The sequence below is a fragment of the Mytilus californianus genome, unplaced genomic scaffold, assembly GCF_021869535.1.
Source record: "Mytilus californianus isolate M0D057914Y unplaced genomic scaffold, xbMytCali1.0.p SCAF_2, whole genome shotgun sequence".
NCBI classification, from domain to species: Eukaryota; Metazoa; Mollusca; class Bivalvia; order Mytilida; family Mytilidae; genus Mytilus; species Mytilus californianus.
The window spans coordinates 21,584,812-21,608,861 of record NW_026262668.1 but is presented as its reverse complement, the minus strand read 5'-3'; the positions used below and the strand labels follow the sequence as shown (position 1 = coordinate 21,608,861).

Sequence of the window (24,050 nt, the reverse complement as noted above, 5' to 3'; positions counted from 1 at the left end):
GGATGTCACATGTACAAATGTCATATTAACCCAGTCTAAGATAGATACAACAGACAACAATGTATCCATCACATCTTTATATTTACATGTTTGTGATATTTGGAAGTTCACTTAGTGGTGAGTTCATTATTTTTATCATAATAATAATTTATAATATAAAACAGGTAATATACATGAAAAATTCATATATCTATATACATATATATAACAGATCTTAAAATGTTAACGCCGTTCTTTAATTAGTATACAGGATGAATAATTGTATATCCATGTATTATAAATTAACAAACCTTAAAATGTTAACGCCGTTCTTTAATTAGTATACAGGATGAATAATTGTATATCCATGTATTATAAATTAACAAACCTTAAAATGTTTATGTCGTTTATTAATTATGATACATGATCTAGATAAAAAGAATATTACATTGATAAAAGTCGAATTTCCAAAAAAGCAGAAAACTGCGAAAATATACCTACAACTCATATTGCAGTCCTATGATTTATTTTTCTAAATTCTTGTCAAACAGAAACTGTACCGATATCGAAACTGCAAATAGTGAACTAAATGATAGAGTTTCGCCAAAAATACTTATTAACTCCGCTCCGAATAACAATAAATTACAGTACAATATTGATACGAGCAAGGAATAATTAAGAATATACAATACTTTAGTCTTGGAGAAAATAATTTATTTATTAGTTGTAATTAGTTCTAAATTAGCTTTCAGGACCTGCGAGTAATTCTTTTTCTGTCTGCTTTTAATTCATATACACGTACATATGTATTCCTCTTTTCAATATGGTATAATTTTGTTGAACAATATGACATATTAATGATATTTTTAATTTGATAATGTTTGGGAAGTAAGAATGTGTGCATATGAAACAAAATGCCACATGAAAAGAAATTTAAGGAAAGTTAAATAAATATTAGTTTCTTTTATTTTAAACAATTCATTAAGGAAATCCTATTCTTAATTTAAAAAAGGGTTACAAAGCAATTATTATACAACTTGTTACTGAAATAGCCGTAGCAACGCGGATATTATTCCGGATGTCACATGTACAAATGTCATATTAACCCAGTCTAAGATAGATACAACAGACAACAATGTATCCATCACATCTTTATATTTACATGTTTGTGATATTTGGAAGTTCACTTAGTGGTGAGTTCATTATTTTTATCATAATAATAATTTATAATATAAAACAGGTAATATACATGAAAAATTCATATATCTATATACATATATATATATATATATATATATATATATATATATATATATATATATATATATATATATATATATATATATATATATATATAACAGATCTTAAAATGTTAACGCCGTTCTTTAATTAGTATACAGGATGAATAATTGTATATCCATGTATTATAAATTAACAAACCTTAAAATGTTAACGCCGTTCTTTAATTAGTATACAGGATAAATAATTGTATATCCATGTATTATAAATTAACAAACCTTAAAATGTTTATGTCGTTTATTAATTATGATACATGATCTAGATAAAAAGAATATTACATTGATAAAAGTCGAATTTCCAAAAAAGCAGAAAACTGCGAAATATACCTACAACTCATATTGCAGTCCTATGATTTATTTTTCTAAATTCTTGTCAAACAGAAACTGTACCGATATCGAAACTGCAAATAGTGAACTAAATGATAGAGTTTCGCCAAAAATACTTATGAACTCCGCTCCGAATAACAATAAATTACAGTACAATATTGATACGAGCAAGGAATAATTAAGAATATACAATACTTTAGTCTTGGAGAAAATAATTTATTTATTAGTTGTAATTAGTTCTAAATTAGCATTCAGGACCTGCGAGTAATTCTTTTTCTGTCTGCTTTTTTAATGTTAGTTTTGTGTGCTTCGTACTTATCTATCAAGTTTAGCCATTTTATTATTTGGACTGTTTCACATGTTTCTTGTCAGAGTCTTTTCAGGCTGCCTGTGTACGGTAAGGGTTTGTCGGTGACCTATAATTGCTTATATTCATGTCATTTTGACTCTTTTAGATAGTTGTCTCATTGGCAATCGTATCACATCTCCTTATTTTCATATTATTATTTACATGTAGTAATGATTACTGCTAAAAGAAGTAAATGAACTATTAAAGTTCATTTGCTTTATATCGTTTGTCTTTTGTCGAAAACTCAAATTCTCTTAGACCAGTATTATATTCATTTCAGAACATTGTGGCGTGTGGCTTTGAAATTCTTGGTTGGTTACTTAATTAATATCATTTCATATATGTTTCTTTTGGAGCTTTTTAATAGTTTGGCAATGGGGTTTTGATACGTATGTTTTTGACAATGTGCTTACACAAATTCGAATCGAGTTCAAATTACTCCTCAAACAATCCAAATAAATAATGAATAGTGAGAAAATCAGACACCAACAGACACTCTTATGTGCATGCTAGCTTTAGGACACAAATAAAAGCTGATTAGTTCTATGAGATACTTTGAGAAGCGACGAAGTAACATGCAAAACAGCTATTAAAATCTAGTATTGTAGATGATAAGTAATGTAGTAATATGACTAAAGTGTTTTTGCGACATAATTCGGGTACACGACAATTTTTAAAGTCTTTACTTCCAGTCATAATGATGGTTATGCAAAGGAGTAAAATATTTGTAACTTTAAGACAGATTAGTGAATTTTATTTATATCTAAACGACTTTTATATTTGTTTCAACGGCAAAAGATTAATATCCTTCAAAAGATTATAAGGAAATTATCAAGTGTTTTCTTTCACTTATTTTCTTATTACACTCAAGGAAAACAATAATTAAGGACAGAAATTAAAGCTGATTAATCCTATGAGATACTTTGAGAAGTGACGAAGTAACATGCAAAACAGCTATTACAATCTTGTATTGTAGTAATAAGTAATGTAGTATTATGACTAAAGTGTTTTTGCGACATAATTCGGCTACACGACAATTTTTAAAGTCTTTTCTTCCAGTCATAATGATGGTTATGCAAAGGAGTATAATATTTGTAACTTTAAGACAGATGAGTATATTTTATTTATATTTAAACGACTTTTATATTTGTTTCAACGGCAAAAGATTAATATCCTACAAAAGAATTAATAAGGAAATTATCAAGTGTTTTCTTTCACTTATTTCCTTATTACACTCAAAAAATATAATAATTTAAGTTTTAAAAAAAATTTCTATCTTGATTAACTTGTTAACTCCATTAAAGCCGGAGGTATATGTATGACGAGAACCATTAATTGACCTTTAGATTACAGAAATCGTAAAAATAACACTTTCAGTATTTCGCTACGGTGTAAAAGTAAAAAGGACAATACAATCTGGACATTGCAGCGCAGAAAGATAGTTGATATAATCTGGACACTGCATCAGTTCAGAAAGGTTAACTTATATAATATTGACACTGCAGTGCAGAAAGGTTAACTTATGTCACTAGTGTCAATATTATTATTGACACAGCACTGCAGAAAGGTTAGCTGATATTAACTTTGATATGCTTGTACTATTAGGCCAGAAATGACCATTTTACGAATAATTTTGGCAAAATTATATATAAAACACAGTCAAACCATACTGATAGTTTACCAACGTCAATATCTTCGTAAAAAAGTATATTGTAGCAAAAAAGATAAATAACAAAAATATGTCTTTGTGACATGAAGTATGAATACAGTTTTATTTCCATGTAACATAATACTAACTTAACCTAATAAATAGTTTCTGATAACATTTTCGTCTTTAATAGATGTCATACAGGGACACTGTTATACTATGACATAATGAATACAAAGTATAAAAATAGGCTTGCATTATGACTTGATAAATGTGTAAAATTATGATGTGCATTATAGGGGTAAATTCAGTAAATAAACATACGCCTTCAGGGACCGCCCATTTGGGGGAGAGATTTCTGTAAAACACTGAAGTCCTGTGCTCTTCTGATTGGTAGATAATGTTTGTAATAAATATTTTTTGATAGATGAATCAACACTTTATTTAATTTTTTTGGCTGAGTCAATTTGTTTTACAACAATGTTGAATAAAAGTGTGATAAATGGTCATGCAAAACATCAATTAAACAAAAAAAATTGACATCTATAGTAAATGTAAAAATTACGTGGGACAATACAAATAGCTGAATTTTATAAGTCTATTTAGATATCATTTAATCCCTAAAACATATAAGATATGTGTTTGCGTGTATGAATCGTCATCTTCGCTAGCCAAGGGTTTCGATCCACTTCCCTCATCTCCACCCTTGGCAGATTAAGCCAACATTTGTGATAACAATGTTGCGCCATCTATCGGTAGATTAAATTCACGCCCATTCCGAATACATTATTCTTGACCAATGGTAGCACTTGAACTCTTTAATTTGGAGGTAAAAACACGGTAGCGTCTAGATTCTACACACTTAGTAAAGCAGGAAACGAAAATATACGTTGACATTCATGCATTTGTGCAAGAAACATACACAGAAACTTCTATTAATTGATTAAAAACATTCAAATTTTCACTAAATATAGTCGTATGTTTAGGGATGTAAAGACTTGTTGCACAATAAGCACGTGCCAATTGTTTACATACACTTTCTACATTTACACGTGATCATGTTATAAGCGCTTTTTGATTGGATGCAGCGAGTTTCGACTGCAACCAATGAAAATCATTACCTTGTGTCTCCGAAATTCTATCTCAATCCGCCAAGGGTGGAGAGGAGGGAAGTGGATCGTAACCCTTGGCTAGCGAAGATGATGAATCGTGGACCTAATGTGTCCACCCACGTGTTATTCTATAGATACAGTCTAGATCCTCTAAAAGAAAGGGCAAAACTGTATGTACCATGGTCATATTCGCACGAAAGGATGTGAAATAACCAATGTATCAGATGTTATGTATAGTTAATAATATGTAATAGTCAACATTTAGTCTTATTTATTTCTTCCTCTGCCTGTAGATGCACTAGTATACTGGGTGGGGGACCAAAAAAAGGTAATAATAACATTACAGTACTAATAAAATATAAGAGACATGAACATTTTAATAAAAAAACAAAACTTTAGATTATGAAATGGAAACGGGGAATGTTTGCATGAAAAACTTAGCTTAGTATTTAAGTGTCAGTCTCCCTAACGATCAGGCAGTGACAAAAACATGATAGTCTCAGATTTTGATGAAAACTTGCACAAATCATCTACATAACATGTTATAAAGAAATACATACTTTTCAGACCAATTATATATGGTTGCTACGGAAACAGGGCCATTTGATTTTTCGAAAGTAACAAGTAATAGAGGTTAATATAAAACCCAGTTTTTCACTATTTCAGTATCATGTTATCTGCTGTTTATATAAAATCTAGTATTTCTTCATTGTACTGCAATTTTTTTAATTATCAAATATTCTTGAAGAACAGCTGTTTTGATGAAATTCTATTTCATTCCAGAAATTTGGGGTACCGATAGTTTCCAGGGACCACAATTTCCCAAAAAGCAAAAAATGCCAGAAATCAAGTTCAAATATTTTCAATTACAAGAACAGCACATACTTATTGTTACTTAATATGGAACAAGTAGTGTATACCACATGTAGTTGACATACTGCTTATAGTATCTGAGAAATAGACCTAATCTAAATCATGCAACTTTAACCATGATCACTGATCCATGAAATGAGGTCGAGGTCAAGTGAACCCTGTCTGGCGGACATGTAGACGTTGCAAGGAACCCGTATACCAAATATAGTTATCCTATTACATCGTCATAAGTGAGAAATTCACATGACAAAAAAAACATTATTTTTTGAAGAAGTCGCTGAACCATGAAAGTGAGGTCAAGGACAATATACATATGACAGACGGAAACTTCTTAACATAAGGTATCCTTGTGATACTCAACCAATCTCAACATTCAAATGTTTAAACCTCAGTCACATACATGTAATTTCTGAATTTACAGTATTCAGATTGTTCGGGTCATTTTATATTTATCATGACTTAATATTTTATCTGTCCTTCAAATTGGGTATATCTGTTTTTAGAGTTCAAACATGTCATATGCAATTTCTCCATAAATAGAGGCTAAGTTGTCATCGTTCTCTACTGAAATGTTTGTCAATTTGACGGCATGCTCTTTCATTATATCCATTCGCTAGAAACATTTTGATCTTCCTACTTAAGTGAGCAATGTTGGCAACGCAATTTGATTTGCCTGATTGAACTTTGCTGTAGTCGAATCTTTTAATCATCAATCCTTCAATATCTTGCAATTTCAGTGAAAAATCTAAATAAAATAGCAATTTATTCACAGTTCATGTTGATAATTTTAAGTTCAATGAATCAGTTTGGTTGATTGAAATGTTAATGATGGAAGTTTAAAAAACAAACACTAAGGAAATGACCATTAATTTTGGTACATGTTGGTGGACACTGGGACCAATATATAAATTTATGTATAAGTCCCAGGTGGACGATTGTTTCGTTTTTTTTGCTTACCAGTGATTTCGTAAGCACTTGTCATTTTTCGCTTTTCGAATTATCAAAAGTATTTCTCCTCTTTTTTTGTCACTAAAATATGTAAAAGTAAAAAAATAAACTTGACACAGATATGTTTTGTCTGTATGTAAATTTGACAGAAAAATGTAAATAATGAAATCAAATAGCAATACTCTGAAATGTAAAATATGCAAAATATTTAAAGTAAGTTAACCATTACTGTGAAAATAAGAAACGCCATTAATGCTAAATACAACTGCATACAAAACATCACTGAATTATCCTAAGTGGTTCGCCTTTAACTGATCTACATATTATCACATATAATTAAACTTTTAAATGTAAAATATGCAAAATATTTAAAGTAAGTTACCCATTACTGTAAAAATAAGAAATGCCATTAATGCTAAATACAACTGCATACAAAACATCACTGAATTATCCTAAGTGGTTCGCTTTTAACTGATCTACATATTATCGCATATAATTAAACTTTTAAATGTAAAATATGCAAAATATTTAAAGTAAGTTACCCATTACTGTAAAAATAAGAAATGCCATTAATGCTAAATACAACTGCATACAAAACATCACTGAATTATCCTAAGTGGTTCGCCTTTAACTGATCTACATATAATCACATATAATTAAACTTTTAAATGTAAACTATGCAAAAGGGACAGGGCCAAATAATCTCCATGGATATGAGCTGCATCAAATTGAATGCTTATACAACTGTACATGTACATCAAATATCATTTATTTATCATAAGTAGTTCCCCTTAAACTGACCTAATCGCAATTCATAACAATTCTTAACGACACGGCTATGTTTCTGAGTCGGGAAAGATCATGCATGATTTTTGTGCAAGCAAAAAAAAAACTCTTGAAGTTGTTGACAAAACATACGTAGGTGCCCTATTCACAACTCTTGTTTAGCCTTTCAAAAATGTAACCCAAATTGCTCCAGCAGAAAAATGTAGGTCATATTGACCTAGTTCTTGTTGTAATATATATATCTATATATCCTATTTCATAAGATGATATCACCAATTTCTCAAAAATGAACCAACATGCAAAATTCATATTGTAATTCAGCATCAGCATACCGACGGGGAAATCTATACATGTTATATGACATATCCAGTTGTGGAGGGGGGTGATAAAAAAATATTTTGCAGCTAAAGTGATTCTTATCTAATATCATAAAACTATGTATAAAAAAGATTTTTAACCTTAAAATATGGACGCAACGGGGGTGGGTTGAAGTAAACATTCAATTACCGGTATATAAAATATAAAAAATCAACTAATGTTAACCTCAGCAATAGTCTTCTATAAATAGTTCTTTCAAATAAGGTCTGCGTCGTTACAAATCACCTCTGCAATTACGGCATTTCCCTGAAGAAAGAAATCAAATTTGTTAAGTCTGATAAAAATATATACATGTACATGAAGAATTATGTATACAATAAAAATTTCTTTGAAGCTCTTACTTTAGACCAATTTAATAATATGCAAGTAATATCAACTTAGAAAAATCATTTCCCTGAGTACTAGCTACATGTATGCAGAATATGTTTTAACCCTTGGGAGCTAGAGTTTCAAGGGGTACATTTTTTTTAGGTAGATTCAAAAATTATAAAAAAGTGATGGTCCTTATGCAAACCAAAAATATGTGTGTGTTTAAAGTACCAAAAATAATGACCCAATATTTTATGATTAAAAATGAATACAGTAGACCTGAAAGCTTTTATTGTCATTTTTTTATAGCACTACACTAATAAAAACAATATACATTTTATACAATGTATTCCTCCTATTAACATGATTAAGCCAATAAGGTATGGTTAAGGTGTGGTTAAAAAAAATAACAGATAAAAAAAATATTTCTACAATATCACCTTCCCTAATTTATTTAAGGTCTATTTAAAAAAATAGTTGTGCCTCAAATAACCTTACCTACGCTTAAACATGGACCCTTAACATTTTTGCAAGTTTTGAACCAGCCCAATTTATATTGAGTCAAATTATTTCCCCTTTTTAAAACAGTCAAAAACTTTTAAAAACAAATTCTTTGCCTACCTATGAACATTAGTCGAAATACAGGTGTTATTTTTAGGCATATATGCATCATGATGCATGAAACCTTAAACATTTGCTAAAGCATACATGTGAACCTTCTGCCGGAAAGACAATAAAAAAATTCCCTTTTCAGGGGTCTCCTTCAGTTTTATAGTAAACGCTGATAGTTTTTCTCAACACCTTTTATAAAATATGAGAAAAAAACAATTAACTTATTTTCAATCTAACAGAAAAAAATCTGCCAAAATACAAAATATAAGCCCCCCCCTCCCCCCTCTCTCTTTTTATATTCATGTTGAACTTAAACCATTTTCAATTTTACATTAAAATTAAGGGGGGAGGAGAATGGTGTATGTCCAAAATCATCTTTGGAATATATAATAATATGTAAATAGTGTACCTGGTCTAATTTGTTTCTGTAGAAAAGGCCATGCTCATCTGAATGGCCACTGCTCTGTCTGGATTTGATCTTCCTTTGTGAGACGGTTGTGCACTTCCTTCTCTTAATATTATGCATATCCCTATGTTTTATCGATGTTTCAGACAAACGAAGTATGATTGTAAGTGGGAAAAGCCTCAAAGTCCCAATACAGTAAAAAATCAAATGTCCCTCCGACTTTGTTTTTGCATAGTTTGTTCCAAGACAAGTGGTTCAAAAGTTCTACTAGTTCGATTTATGAATTTCGAACAGCGGTATACTACTGTTGCCTTTATTTATCTACTACATTGTCCAATTAGCGTGTTGTCTTTTTCATCCTTAGAATACTGTGAACACCAACATTCATCGTCAGAAAAAGATTAAAAAACTACAGTTCAGCATTGTCTGACCACATGCATGACATCCATATTGTTTACATTAAAAGAGTTCTTCTGGGGGAAGTAACTCTGTAAATGGTGTTCTAACATGAACAATGAAGAAAGCAACAGAATCTTGGGAAAAGAATTTTGACAAGCAGACAAAAAACCCACGAGACGGAGGCTCACACCTGAAATTTATATTAGTTTAGTATTTATTTTTACAATCATTGTGATTGTACGGTTCTGGTAATAAAAATAATTTGAAATTGAAATTGGCTAATTTTACATAGAAAAATTAAAGATAGTAAACCATAAAGAACTTCGAAGTTCCAAAACATAATACTGCAAGTGATTTTCTAAAATTTGATTATACAGTTCTATTTTAACTGACTAAAGGTAACATATTTTGTGAATGAGATGAATATTCCAAATATGTCTTGTTTTGACATTTTTCGAATTTGCCTGATTCTTAGACAGACTGGCACTTAGGTCAATTGGCAAAATTTCTTGTCAATCTGGTATGTATTGAATTTTGGGTATTGACTTCTTTTTTTAATGAAAAAGCCACTAATAACCACAATTTACCTTTGTTTCCATTTGAAGGTCAAAGTTTTGTTGAGAATGAAACCTTTACTAATCAGTTGTACAGAAGGAAAAGAAGTGTAAGTATGAATTTATCATATACTCATTTAAAGTAGATATAACTTATTATACGGACAGGCTCCTTGTTGAAGGCCGTACTTTGACCTATAATTGTTAACTTTTGATGCATTGAGACTTGGATGGAGAGTTGTCTCTTTGCACTCATACCACATCTTTTTATTTATAGAAACCAGTAATTCAAATATCGAAAAAAGGCAGCCAGGATCATTCTCAACAAAGCATATAATACACCGTCAAAACAATAAGAACGGTTTACTTTTCAAAAAAGATTCATATATCACAAAGGTGTATTACTGTATAAGTGCGTAAACAGTATTGCACCTGATTATCTTAGTCAATTATTTAAATATTACCAAAATTTCAATGTAAGGTATTCTTTGCATTCATCAGACAAAAATTGTATTTTCATTGTTTATAAACGAATTGTAGAAATGGTTGACTACAATATGTAGGAATATTTTTTCCACATAAACAGGAATATGAACATTTTTACGGAAGCAAGAAGAATAAATTAAAGCAATTTACTTTAGAAAAGAATATCAAGTGACTTTAAATGTAAAATAATAAACTTTTGTAATATAATACATCATTTTCAATTGCATATATGATAATCATAAAAATATACTAATGTATCCAAACATGCTTACGTTGAAAACACTTGAATAATTTGAAAATGATAAGAAAGGAAAGCTTATTAACAGACTACTGATCGTGGTTTAAGAACCAGCTAACAAGTATGTATTTATAACTTATGTATATGTTTATGTATATGTTTAATAAAAAAAAGAGCAAACCAAAAGATTTAAAAAGAACATTGTCATATTTAACACCATAAGAACGATTGATTCAAATGGTTCAAACGCCAATAAAACAAAAGGTGCAAACATCAAGCTGTGTTTAATAGATATATCGTTTGAATACGTTTGTCTTGTATGTTTTAGGTTAATTGTGAATCGTCGAATACCCTGAAGAAATATAATTTTTATTCAGGACACACTGCATGTTTGACTGCGTCATCATCTGCTGATTTAGCCACTTCAGGTACATATTAAGTCAAAGTTCTATCAAAATAAAAGGAAATATAATTTCAAAATTACATTTTTTCCCATATTTAACTACTGGCTGTTCTAAAGACTCAATGTTAAAATAAGAAAAATTAATACATATCAGTACGGTATATTGTTTTTGAACTTAAGACATGCGAACAAAATTCTGATGTAACCTGCAGTCTAAATAACCGATTAAAAATCAAACCAATATCAAATATCAATCATTTTGTTGCCTGATTTTCAAAATGTTTCCACTAATTAATTTGACACCAATGGTAAATCTTTACCTCGATTCAAATTAATGATTTTGATGGGCTGCATCTCTTCCCAACGTCAAATATATGGTATATTAGAAATATTGTAATTATCTCCAATTTCGTTCGTTATCCTGTTTTGTTTCTGTGTGCAGTACTTTTTTTTCACAAAACATGCAATTGGAAGAGAGATGCATACAGCTCAAAATCATCATACAGACTTCAGGTTAAAGTCAAGGTTACTACGTTTATAGTGATGATTCAACACAAACAGGCTTAAACTTGAGTTAAAGCCTGTGTATAACTTCATTTTGAACACTCCTTGCTCTATGTATAACAATATCATTAAAATTTTGTCTTGAACGTACTTGCAGGCTAATGTTTAACAAACAAAAAAAAGCGATACTTCCTCGGATCAAATCATTCATTTGCCTAAACTATATTAATTCAGAGATATATCTCCGGAAGCAATTGAAGATTTAAGCTAAATCGAACCAGATAACCATTACCGGAAATACTTGCAGACTCTAGAGAACTTCAGCGGGAACATGTACAGGCACATTAAAAATCAACAAGGGCGAACTTTCATTAAAAAAAGTCGCAGACTATACTATTGAAATTCACCAGATCGTTCAAAGTCTCGTGCATATCGAAACAAGTGTGCAATAAAGCTGAAGTATAAGAGAATAAAACTAATATACTTATTTCTAGTCACACTACCGTAATATTTGACCAGAAATCTATCAAATGAAAAAGCTTTTTCTCTGAAAACTTGAAATTGGTATCTCATGTGAAATTAAGAACCTTCCACTTTTCATGTCTGTGTAATATTCTGTTTTACAATAAATAATTATTTAGTTTTCCCCTACAATAAAACTGTTCAATTCTTGATTGTAGGTGTTACCGCAGATGAGAAGACAGAAATAGTAAATAAACACAATACCTTACGATCTCTCACTCAAGCTACAAATATGATGAAAATGGTAAATAAAAAAATGGCAAAACACTCTAATAAATACGGTTCTCAACAGTAAAAGTCATAACATGAATTGCGTGACCACAATCAGAGGTTGATCATTGTATAGACTTCTATACATAACGTATTAATATTTTCAGTGTTTTCTTACTTTTCCGCCTTAATGTGATTTATTATAGCGACGGTTGCTACATCTAAAACAGAACCTAGAATTCTTTGACGCCGCCAAAGTAAATTAAAATCAAACCCCCTTCCATGTCCATACCACTGTTTCGAAATACAATCGATGCCTTTTATTTGTATAATTTGTATAATCACCAACGAGTAATTGATACTACCTAATATATGGTTATTGTTTTATGCTTAGTCTTACAAACGCCAAATAAATCTTACATTCAATAAATATTTGATCATACGAACACATAATAATTTCATCGGTTCACTAACTAGTACTTATTTAGTCTAATTTTGACTTTATATAACGACGGTTACTACATTTATAACAAAATCTAAAATTCTTTCTGGTAAAATATCATGTTTAAATAGAGCGCTTGCTACGTATGAAATGGAACTTAATACTTAACAATGACCATTTGACACCGACCACCAAAACAAAGTTTGACCAAATTCCCTTCCACGTAGCTACCAATGTGTCCGAATGCAATCGAATAACACCTTATAATTTTTTTAGAATCTAAGGTTTCAACTCACTCAGACAAAGTTGATGGATTGGGCTATTTCTTATGTCCTTTTCGGTCGTATAGCTCTCCAACTGATTCTGTTCTTTTTCAAATATTTGGCATTGGCCGTTCCTGATGAAGGTGAATCCCGAAATGCGCTTCGAACGCATGAAATTTATAACATGTTGTTTTCATTTTTTTCTTATATGTTGTTTTATGCTTAGTCAAACGAATTGAAAATCATTGATACACCAAGTAAATTCTTAGTCATATGAACACAAAATAATTGTTAAAACCTGATACCAGTTTAGTCAAACGAATACAAACTAAAATATTACCCCAACAGATGTTTAATAACAAGATTAGAAATACATAATCGCATAAATATTTTTTGTAGAGCTGGGATGACGAAACTGCATACATAGCTCAAAAATGGGCAGAAAATTGTGTGACATCACATGAGTCTCCTGGTCTGAAACGGTCCATTCCAGGTACATGTATTACTAATTAGTGTTTCGCCGCTAAAAAGAGCAATTACATGATCTGGCCTTTTATATTCAAATATTGCAAACAGACAGACAGACACATTGTTAATATAGGCGAATGTAGTACACCGCTGTTCAATAGTTAATTGTAATTGAATCAAATGTACTTGCTTTCAACAAGGACATATGTGCTTAAATATACTTTACTAACTGGACAATTGCAATGAGGCCAAGGTTAATCGTCAGTTGTAGCCCTATACAACAAATACACCACCAACATTCCATTAACATTCCACCATTATGTACAAAATGTTTGTGAGATTCTTCATGCAACTTATAATGATATTATTCCAATAGACAGCTGCCCATCAAGAAAAAAGAAATGTAAGCAGACAATGGTCTACATAACCAATTATACTTCACTACAATGATTATTTATATACGTCTATACTTTCTACAGGGAGGTTTGGACTTGGTCAAAATCTTTTCTGGGGATCCAGAAAATATGCCTGGAGTGAAGCTATACAAAGCTGGTATGATGAGATCAGCGATTTTACATTCAATGGTCAAAATGTTTTCAGTAAAATTGGACATTATACACAGGTATTTTATTTTGTATTTTATGGTTCACATTTGAGTGAAGGTTCACATTTGAGTGAAGGGCAGAATCCTAAACTCTTTGTATTTCGACTCAAAAGAGTTGGGAAAAGTTTCCCTCGAACTAACTTTATAGTAAGGCTATATTCAAATCTTTAGTACTTATCAACACAGCTTTATAATTGTACTTTGAGGTTGCAAGATTTATATCAAATCCATGTCTAATCGGACTGTCCATTCATCAATATTGTTACATGTTTTCAATCATACAAATTGTTAGGCTGTCTTTTTTATACATTATTCCCCGTAAGGTCTCTTAAAAATGAGACAAATGGTTGTCTGAATGTTTGTATTATTTCTGTATTTTACAATAAGATAGTCGGGCAAAATTCAGCAGTACTTGTTGAATTTCCTTTGTACTGAGATATGATTTTTGCTCAGTGTTGAATGTTGACTGTTTTTGTGACGCTCAGTAACTCTTATGGACACCATCACGAATTGGTCTATCTATACGATGTGTCTGTGTCTAAACTAACAAACGAAATTTTTACCACGTCTTAGATTGTGGTTTATCATCTAAATCGTCTGTCTGCTTAGTACCGAACGTGACCTATTCCTCAATATGACTGTTTTGCCGAGTGTGAATTTGAATTGCTATGCGACGTGTCTCGGTATTTATACATCCAAAATTCATGTATTTAGTTATGATGTTTCTTTTGTAAGTATAGTTGGATACTGTGTTATGTCTTATCGTTTGTGGTTTGAATTCTGTATTTTCGGTACATTTCACATATATCTTATTTGTCAGTATAGTCGAGTTATTTTCCATGGATAAAGTATTGTGTTAGTCAAAATAATTATGACTTCGTCACAGCATTAATTTAAAATGACTGTCTTAATGATGATAATTGTTTGGACTAGTGTGAAAATAATTGTGAATTTTTGGATCTCGTTCCACATAATTGTATGAGTTTCAAGATTATATATACGTCACAAAATACGTCAATTTGTGTGGCGATGATTCATTCGTGTGACGCGCAGTTTGTGGTGTCCTGTGCTGTCGTTAATGGGAAATGTCCGTTGTTATTCTGCGGTTTACATGTTGCTCAAACACTGGTGAAAAAAGAATAGTTCTAATGTAATGTAACCCTATCGGATGATGAAGATGTGAAAGAAGGTCATCGAAGCTGTTGTTCCGTTGTTTTCCTCTTAAAGTTGATGTGTTTCCCTCGGTTTTGGTTTGTGACCCGGATTTGATTTCTCTTAATCGATTTATGACTGTTGAACGGCGGTATACTACTGGTGCTTTAATCTATCTTACAATATGTAAAGCTTATGATTCATACTACATGTCTCTTTCAAAACTATTGGCAGAGAACGTACTTAAAAAGTAAACTAACAAAATACCGAACTCTAAGGGAAATTCAAAACCGAAAGTCCTTTATAGAATGGCAAAATCAAAAACTCAAACACATCTAACGAATGAACAACAACTGTCAAATTCCTGACTTAGTACAGGCATTTCCTTATGTAGAAAATGGTGGATAAATATACGAAAGCTTATCCAGGAGAAAATGTTTATCCTACCCTTTGTTTATTTACAGGTTGTTTGGGCAGATTCTATTAAACTTGGTTGTGGTTATGCCCACTGTACTACAACACGCATTCATTTGTATGTGTGTAATTATGGACCAGCGTATGTATGAAATTGATACTATATACTAAAGTATAAAATGCATTCCACCTTCTGCAAGGGTAAACATGTATAAGATACTACGGTCTAGACCGGTTATGTTGCATTTTTGTGTCTTTTCGGAAGCTTGCATAAATTGTACGTTTTCTGTCCTTTCCGAAAGCCAGGTAAGGTTTCTTTTTCTTTTTTGAGAGCCTGGGTTGATCTTTTTTTTGTACTTTTCGATAGCCAGGTTAGGTTTTGCATCTTTTGTTCCTGAAAGCCTGGATGGATTTTTTTTTTTTTTTTCTATTTTGTCCGCTTGTCTGGTTAGGTTTCACTGTTTTGTCCTTTCCGAAAGCCTGGACAGATTGTATTTTTCTTTCCTTCCAATAACCCTGTAAGGTTGCACTTTTTGTTAATCCTTGCTGTCCTAGCTGTGATTTGTTTTTATGGAGAATCTTTAGAGATTCATTATTCATTTAGTCTTCCATCTGATGCATAAACATTTTTTCAATATGAAACTATACCAATACCATGGATGGAACTGTGTCGCTTCATGTAATTGATTGAAGTAATATGTATATTGAAGCATAACTGGATAATTCCCTCCAGTATAAGACAAGACAAGTTTGACGAAAATATCCTTGTACACTGAGTGTTGTAAAAATATCAAATCATCAGCAAACAGAAAGTGTTTGCACCACTGATGTAAAAAAAATGTTTAAAGGCTACATCTCAACATTAGTAAGCTCCAGACCAAATATCAGATAATTCCCTGCTATAGAAGCCAAGAAAAGTTTGACGAAATTTTTCCTATACAGTGAATGTTGTAAAATTTCAGACAAACTGCAAACAGGAAGTGGCTACACGGCTGCTGTAAAAATTTCTTGAACGCTACAACTCAAAATTATCAAGCTCCAGACCAAATATAAAACCATTCCCTTCCATAGAGGCCACGAAAAGTTCGACGAATGTTTTCAACCAAGGTCTTTCGGACGGATGGGCAAACGGAAAGATGAACGGACGGTGCCGATTGTAAAAATGAAATATAAGGGAAAACACACAAAATAGATTTTATTGGTATTGAAACTTAAATTTCCAAGCGAACAAGAACAAATTCAAACAGAAATATACGAAATACGAAATCTGCTTTATGAATATCAGGGTCACAATTTTATAATTTTATAAAACAGTGGTAACATTGGAGACACAAGTAAACCATATAAACAAGGAACGCCATGCCAAGACTGTCCGGGAAATTGTGCCAACAAGTTATGTGGTGAGTTGTATATGGAGTAAGATTACTTTCCTAGCAAAATTAAAAATATGATAGGGAATATATGATTACTTACATTTTTCCTCATATTTTGTGATAAATTTGATATAATTGTTATGAATACATTTCACCTAAATGTATGTATACGTTAAACAAATCAGTTCACAGAGCCCATGTTGTGTACAATATGCTTCTTTTTATACCAGTAAAGACGAATGTTCAAGACATGTAGAAAATCTTAAGGAAATGTTTGTTATGAGTCAACACTAAAATACCGCAGCAACCCAACAACAAAAACATAACAGTCACCTAAAAATCAACAGACGGTCTTTAAGAACATACATGTTTAATCAAAATAAGGAGATATGGTTTGATTCCAAATAAGTCATTCATTCATGAAGAGTCAATGATAAAGATGTGAGCAGTTAAAGATCACAGTTATGACCTTTAAAAATAACAAATTCATACCGCGTATATAAAAGGCCACGGTTTCATGATTTACAACAATAAACGAAAAAAAATATAACGGACAGCAACTAAGGACAATCACTGAATTATTGGTTCCTGATTTGTTGTTTATACCTTATAGTTGAGTGTCAATATAGGCCCTAAAATTCTAAGACTTTTTGATATTAGTTATTAAGGCTCCGTGTTGAAGGCCGTACTTTGACCTATAATGGTTTACTTTTACAAATTGTGACTTGGATGGAGCTCGAGAGTTGTCTCATTAGCACTCATACCACATCTTTTTATATCTATCATTATCATCCGATGAAAAAGTATGATAAAATATCTGGAAAAAAAGAACTAATCTCATTCCGACGTAGTAATTGTTCACTTAAAAAAATACATCTTGAATCGACAGTTTGTGCGACAATGTGGATAGATTTTGCTTCAAAAGACGTTAGCTTAATCGATTTATGACTATTGAACATCGTTATACTATAAATCCAGGTTCAATCCACCATTTTCTAGATCAGCAAATGCCTGTACCAAGTCAGGAGTATGACAGTTGTTATCCATTTGTTTGATGTGTTTGAGCTTTTAATTTTGCAATTGAATTAGGGACTTTCCGTTTTGAATTTTCCTCGGAGTTCGGTATTTTTGTTATTTTACTTTATACTACTATTGCCTTTATTTAAGTCGAAATATGTATCTCGCCTAAATACATAAATTCTATAGCAAATTCATTTTGTTCGAATTTTGAGTCAATATGTTCTAAAAGATAATCTGTCGTAGAAATGCATTGAATGGCATATATTGGTTTCAAATGGAAAACTTTCACATTTTTTAAGATATCACGACTGTTTAGATCTAAAAGTTTCAGAAATAATTTTTGTAAAATCTAGTTTAAAGAATTAAATTAACATAGTACAATTTAAAGACTTCCTGACCTTACTCTTTTACCCGACTACCAAATATCGTTCGTCAATTTTTCAGTTTTCGTTTGCATTATTTCAGTTATAAGTATGTAATCTAACGTCAGCCCAAAATCTGGTTTAATTAAATATCCATGTATTTATTTATACATTTCTGAAAATTATAGATTGCGATAAAGTTTGTTTAAATGGAGGATCCCTTGATTTATCAACATGTACATGTAATTGTAAGAGTGGTTATAGTGGACCAGATTGTTCCTGTAAGTTTAGTTATATTATAGATCCATCTTTGCATTCTTATGACCAAAGCCTCTCTTCCATAAATCAGATATCGCTGCACTTATTTCAGAGTCTAACCATGGGATTGGTATTGTAGAATATCATTATGTAAAAAAAGAACATGAAGCCGATGTTTTCTTGAAAAAATATAGTTCTGTCTATTTTATACATTTATACAGTATTTATTAATATTGATGATAACAACGTCATATGTAATTGTGTTTATAGAGGAATTTTATATCCGTTCGAATACACAATTTAACATCTTTATACCTTTAGAAATTGATTTTATATTTCTGATGTAAAATAATGTTAGTAACAAAAAAATTGTTTTTGTCCTTATAGTGAACTGTGCAACTAAGACAGATCCAGGATATTGTGGTACACAGTATCCTCCTAGTTATTGTGCAACCTTTAGTAATGTCCCATCAGATTGCCCACATATGTGTCAAATATGCCCAAGTAAGTATAATATCTTACTTGTAATAAATTAATGTTTTTCTACTACAACAGCAAGTGCTCTTTTTTATTGACGAATACTTTTACGTAGGAATACTTTTACGTAGGATCGCAGGTAACAGTTCTAGTACTTTATTAAAACTTTTAATTTTGCAATTGAATTAGGGACTTTCCGTTTTGAATTTTCCTCGGAGTTCGGTATTTTTGTTATTTTACTTTATACTACTATTGCCTTTATTTAAGTCGAAATATGTATCTCGCCTAAATGCATAAATTCTATAGCAAATTCATTTTGTTCGAATTTTGATTCAATATGTTCCAAAAGATAATCTGTCGTAGAAATGCATTTAATGGCATATATTGGTTTCAAATGGAAAACTTTCACATTTTTTAAGATATCACGACTGTTTAAATCTAAAAGTTTTAGAAATATTTTTTGTAAAATCTAGTTTAAAGAATTAAATTAACATAGCACAATTTAAAGACTTCCTGACCTTACTCCTTTACCGGACTACCAAATATCGTTCGTCAATTTTTCAGTTTTCGTTTGCATTATTTCTAATCTAACGTCAGCCCAAAATCTGGTTTAATTAAATATCCATGTATTTATTTATATACTTCTGAAAATTATAGATTGCGATATAGTTTGTTTAAATGGAGGATCCCTTGATTTATCAACATGTACATGTAATTGTAAGAGTGGTTATGGTGGACCAGATTGTTCCTGTAAGTTTAGTTATATTATAGATCCATCTTTGCATTCTTATGACCAAAGCCTCTCTTCCATAAATCAGATATCGCTGCACTTATTTCAGAGTCTAACCATGGGATTGGTATTGTAGAATATCATTATGTAAAAAAGAACATGAAGCCGATGTTTTCTTGAAAAAATATAGTTCTGTCTGTTTTATACATTATACAGTATTTATTAATATTGATGATAACAACGTCATATGTAATTGTGTTTATAGAGGAATTTTATATCCGTTCGAATACACAATTTAACATCGATCTTTATACCTTTAGAAATTGATTTTATATTTCTGATGTAAAATAATGTTAGTAACAAATAAATTGTTCTTGTCCTTATAGTGAACTGTGCAACTATGCCAGATCCAGGATATTGTGGTACACAGTTTCCTCCTAGTTATTGTGAAACCTTTAGTAATGTCCCATCAGATTGTCCACATATGTGTAAAATATGCCTAAGTAAGTATAATATCTTACTTGTAATAAATTAATGTATTTCTGCTGCAACAGCAAGTGATCTTTTTTTATAGACGAATAGTTTTACGTACGAATACTTTTACGTAGGATCGCAGGTAACAGTTCTAGTGCTTTATTAAAACTTGACTAATATTTTCTGTCCATTGTTATACTTGTTTCTATGTGTAAAATATAGAATACTATACGATTTGATCTGTTTACAATAGGTTGCTTTGAAGATGTTGTTTTACACTTTATATTTTTCATTTTTCTGTGGTATCTCAAAAACGATCAATATCTGATTTTGATTCACAGGTTTTGCTTACATTAAGTGAATTTGGTATTTGTTATAATTTAAAAAATATTGGTACACATACACAGAAATTTTGTTTTTGATGAAAAGTACAAAATATTTATAATACTTGTTGGTTATCTAATAAAAATATTAGAGGGCAAATATTGGCTTACATAAAACAAAATATTGTATTTGGTTAAAAGTACGACTAATAGCTGAAACAAAACGATATTGTGCATTTTATCAAAAACACAAAAATTGGCTGCCATTTTCAAGACTCTACACAAGAATGATCGTCTACGTGCTCTCATTAAACAGTGTTTTATGTCTGTTTAAATGGAAATTGTAGATGCAGAATTCTTAATTTATGACACAAAACCTTACTTACTTTGTGAAGAATCACATAGTTTTAACTACAATAAAATGCTCCGCTGGGCGCAGCTTGATACGACCGCAGAGGTCGAACCCTGAACAGTTGGGGCAAGTATGGACACAACATTCAAGATTGATACAGCACTGAATTTGGATTGTGATTAAATATTTGACACATCATAGGTTTCTGACACAGAATGAATGTGGTCTAAGAACTTAAATTTTTTTAATTTACCTACTAGTATTCAAACCATATCATTATTGTTTGCTTTTATATATAAATCAGAAATAACCAATTTAAAATGGAAAATTTTAAAGAAAAAAAAAATCCCTCCCCTAAATTTTTTGAACCCCCTTATGATTCATCAACCCCAAACTCAATCCCAGCCTTCCCTTTGTGGTATGGTACCTTGCAGTACAATTTCAGAGAGATCCATATACTTGAACACAAGTTATTGTCTGGAAACTAGAAAAATGCTTGTTTTAGGCCCCTTTTTGGCCCCAAATTCCCAAATGTTTAGGGCAATTATCCCCAAACTCAAACCCAGCTTTCCTTTTGTGATATGGAACCTTGTAGTACATTTCATAAATATCCATACACTTACACACAAGTTATTGTCCTGAAACTAGAAAAAAATGCTTGTTTTTTGCCCTTTTTTGGCCCCTAATTCCTAAACTTTTGAGGCAATTACCCCCAAAATCAATCCCAGCCTTCCCTTTGTGGTATGGTACCTTGCAGTACAATTTCAGAGAGATCCACACACTTGAACACAAGTTATTGTCTGGAAACTAGAAAAATGCTATTTTTGGCCCCTTATTCCTAAACGTTTTGGGTAATTACCCCCAAACTCAAGTCCAGCTTTCCCTTTGTGATATGGAACCTTGTAGTTCAATTTCAGAAAGATCCATACACTTACACACAACTTATTATCATGAAACTAGAAAAATGCTTGTTTTTTGCCCCTTTTTTGGCCCCTTATTCCTAAAATTTTGAGGCAATTACCCCCAAAATCAATCCCAGCATTCCCTTTGCGATATGGAACCTTGTGGTACAATGTCAGAGAGATACATACACTAACACACAAGTTATGTCTGGAAGTTACAAAAATGCTTATTTTTGGCCCCTAATTCCTTAACTGTTGGTACCATAACCCCCAAAATCAATCCCAACCTTCCTTTTGTGGTATTGAACCTTATGGTAAAATTTCATGGAGATCCATTCACTTAAACTAAAGTTAGAGTGCGAAAACCAATGTGTCTTCGGACGACGACGACGAAAACGCCAACGTCATACCAATATACGACCAAAAAATTTTTTATTTTTGCGGTCGTATAAAAACCCCGTAAATGATATCATGAAACAATGGACTTTTTTTTTATCAACAACATATTTTTTAGTTTGCCAGATTTGTATGTTAACAAACAGTCGGTATTTCAGTGGATACTAATTGTTCACCAATACTGGCGGACTTGTTTTTTAAAGCCAAATTCAAAATTCATATCATTCAAAGACAACAGGAACAAGCTGTTAAGACCTGTCCTAGTTTTGCCTGTACAAAGCTAAGCTTTCTAGCTCATTGGTTGTTTTTAATACAACGTAAAACGTTTTTGTATATGACTTTTCTTTATTGTTTGAAGAATTTGCTAGGCTTCTCAATAATTGAGGCGGAAGATGAGCACTGCTCTTGTATGATATTCCGTGCCTTAAAATTTTCTAGTTAAGAGATACTTGCGTTTTATGATCTAAGTATGTTTGTTCTGGAACACAATTTTATGAAGCCTAAAAACTACTGAAAATTAAACGTTCTGAACTGACATAGAGGCAGTTTATACAAGGTTAATAATAAGCAACTCTAGAATAATAAAAAAAAAATAAATGATATAATACGTTTGAATTTATTTGTAAAAACACAACAAAGGATAACAAATATCAAACAGAACAAACCATGGGCCAATAAAAAAGAATTTAAAAGTAATGAAAAAGGAGTAGTAAGTTACGACCTATCTACAACTGACACATCTGGTGAAAAGGGAAGTACATGTTCTTCGACTTTCATTTCGATTCTCAGAATCAGTGTGACAGCCATTGTAGTCATATTCAATGTTCTTTGACATTTGAAATACAAAACCGTTATAATTTTGTTATTTGACTACGAATTTCAAATTATTTTAATGTAGATGGTGGTGTTGCAGTAACTGGACCAAGCGACGGAATTTCTAGTACTTCAACGATCAAAACTTCAGAGCCCGTTACTATTCCATCGAGAAGTACAAGTCCTGGGAAGACTGACACTTCTCAATCTACAACAGCGGTAACAGAAACAACAAATCCTGCGAAAAGCGACTCGTCCAGAAATTCAAGTGTTTTGATGTGTAATCTATTAATTTGGAGTTCTATAGCCATTGTTACCATGCTCAATATTTTATGAAAAATATTCGTTACAACATAAATATTTACGACATCACAGAAATATTAAAGAAACATGAAATATGCTTACAAGGAAAAGTCAATGTTAAGAGGTCAACATACAAACAGAACTATAAGCAAGTGACTATACAAAATGCCAAGTTCTAGAAAGTTAGGAATATAATAAACAGGATAGGCTATTATTACCATTCAGTAGATTAAACAAACGAATACGTTGTCCCCATGTATCTTTTCTCTCATTTGTATAATAGAATTTTCTTATTATACCTCTATTTCAGGCGTCGGCGCTATGTTGTGTTTACCTTGTCCATCCGTCCGTTCGTCAATACTTTGGTTTTTTTCTCTCAATATAAACGAATGTAATTTAGTCACACATTTCTCCAATGCTACAGAACAGAATCACTTCTTATTTGGACAGCAGCTCAACAGACGTTTGTGCGTTGTTCTGGTCCTTCAAAACACTTATTTTATTTTCACTTTGCCGATACTTTGAATTTTGGGTGGGGGCATGCTGAGTACAATTCGAGCATTCTTGTTATATATCATTTTTT

The 24,050-nt window shown here is 31.4% G+C and overlaps 1 protein-coding gene across 2 annotated transcripts; it reads left to right on the top strand.

The window, feature by feature from the left end:
* Window positions 1–24,026, top strand: LOC127729485 (cysteine-rich venom protein Mr30-like). 2 transcript variants are annotated; one of them, XM_052237322.1, is made up of 13 exons: window positions 1–117; window positions 10,030–10,088; window positions 11,031–11,130; window positions 12,290–12,375; window positions 13,446–13,539; window positions 13,994–14,136; window positions 15,735–15,826; window positions 16,999–17,084; window positions 18,628–18,720; window positions 19,085–19,201; window positions 19,832–19,924; window positions 20,291–20,407; window positions 23,250–24,026. In XM_052237322.1, the coding sequence occupies exons 1-13, from the start codon at window positions 60–62 to the stop codon at window positions 23,498–23,500; spliced, it is 1,389 nt and encodes a 462-aa protein (XP_052093282.1). In that variant the 5' UTR covers window positions 1–59; the 3' UTR covers window positions 23,501–24,026. The 2 variants fall into 2 exon arrangements, with proteins under 2 accessions (XP_052093282.1, XP_052093281.1); XM_052237321.1 differs by lacking the exon at window positions 1–117 and adding an exon at window positions 1,064–1,172.
* Window positions 24,027–24,050: the final 24 nt, after the last annotated feature.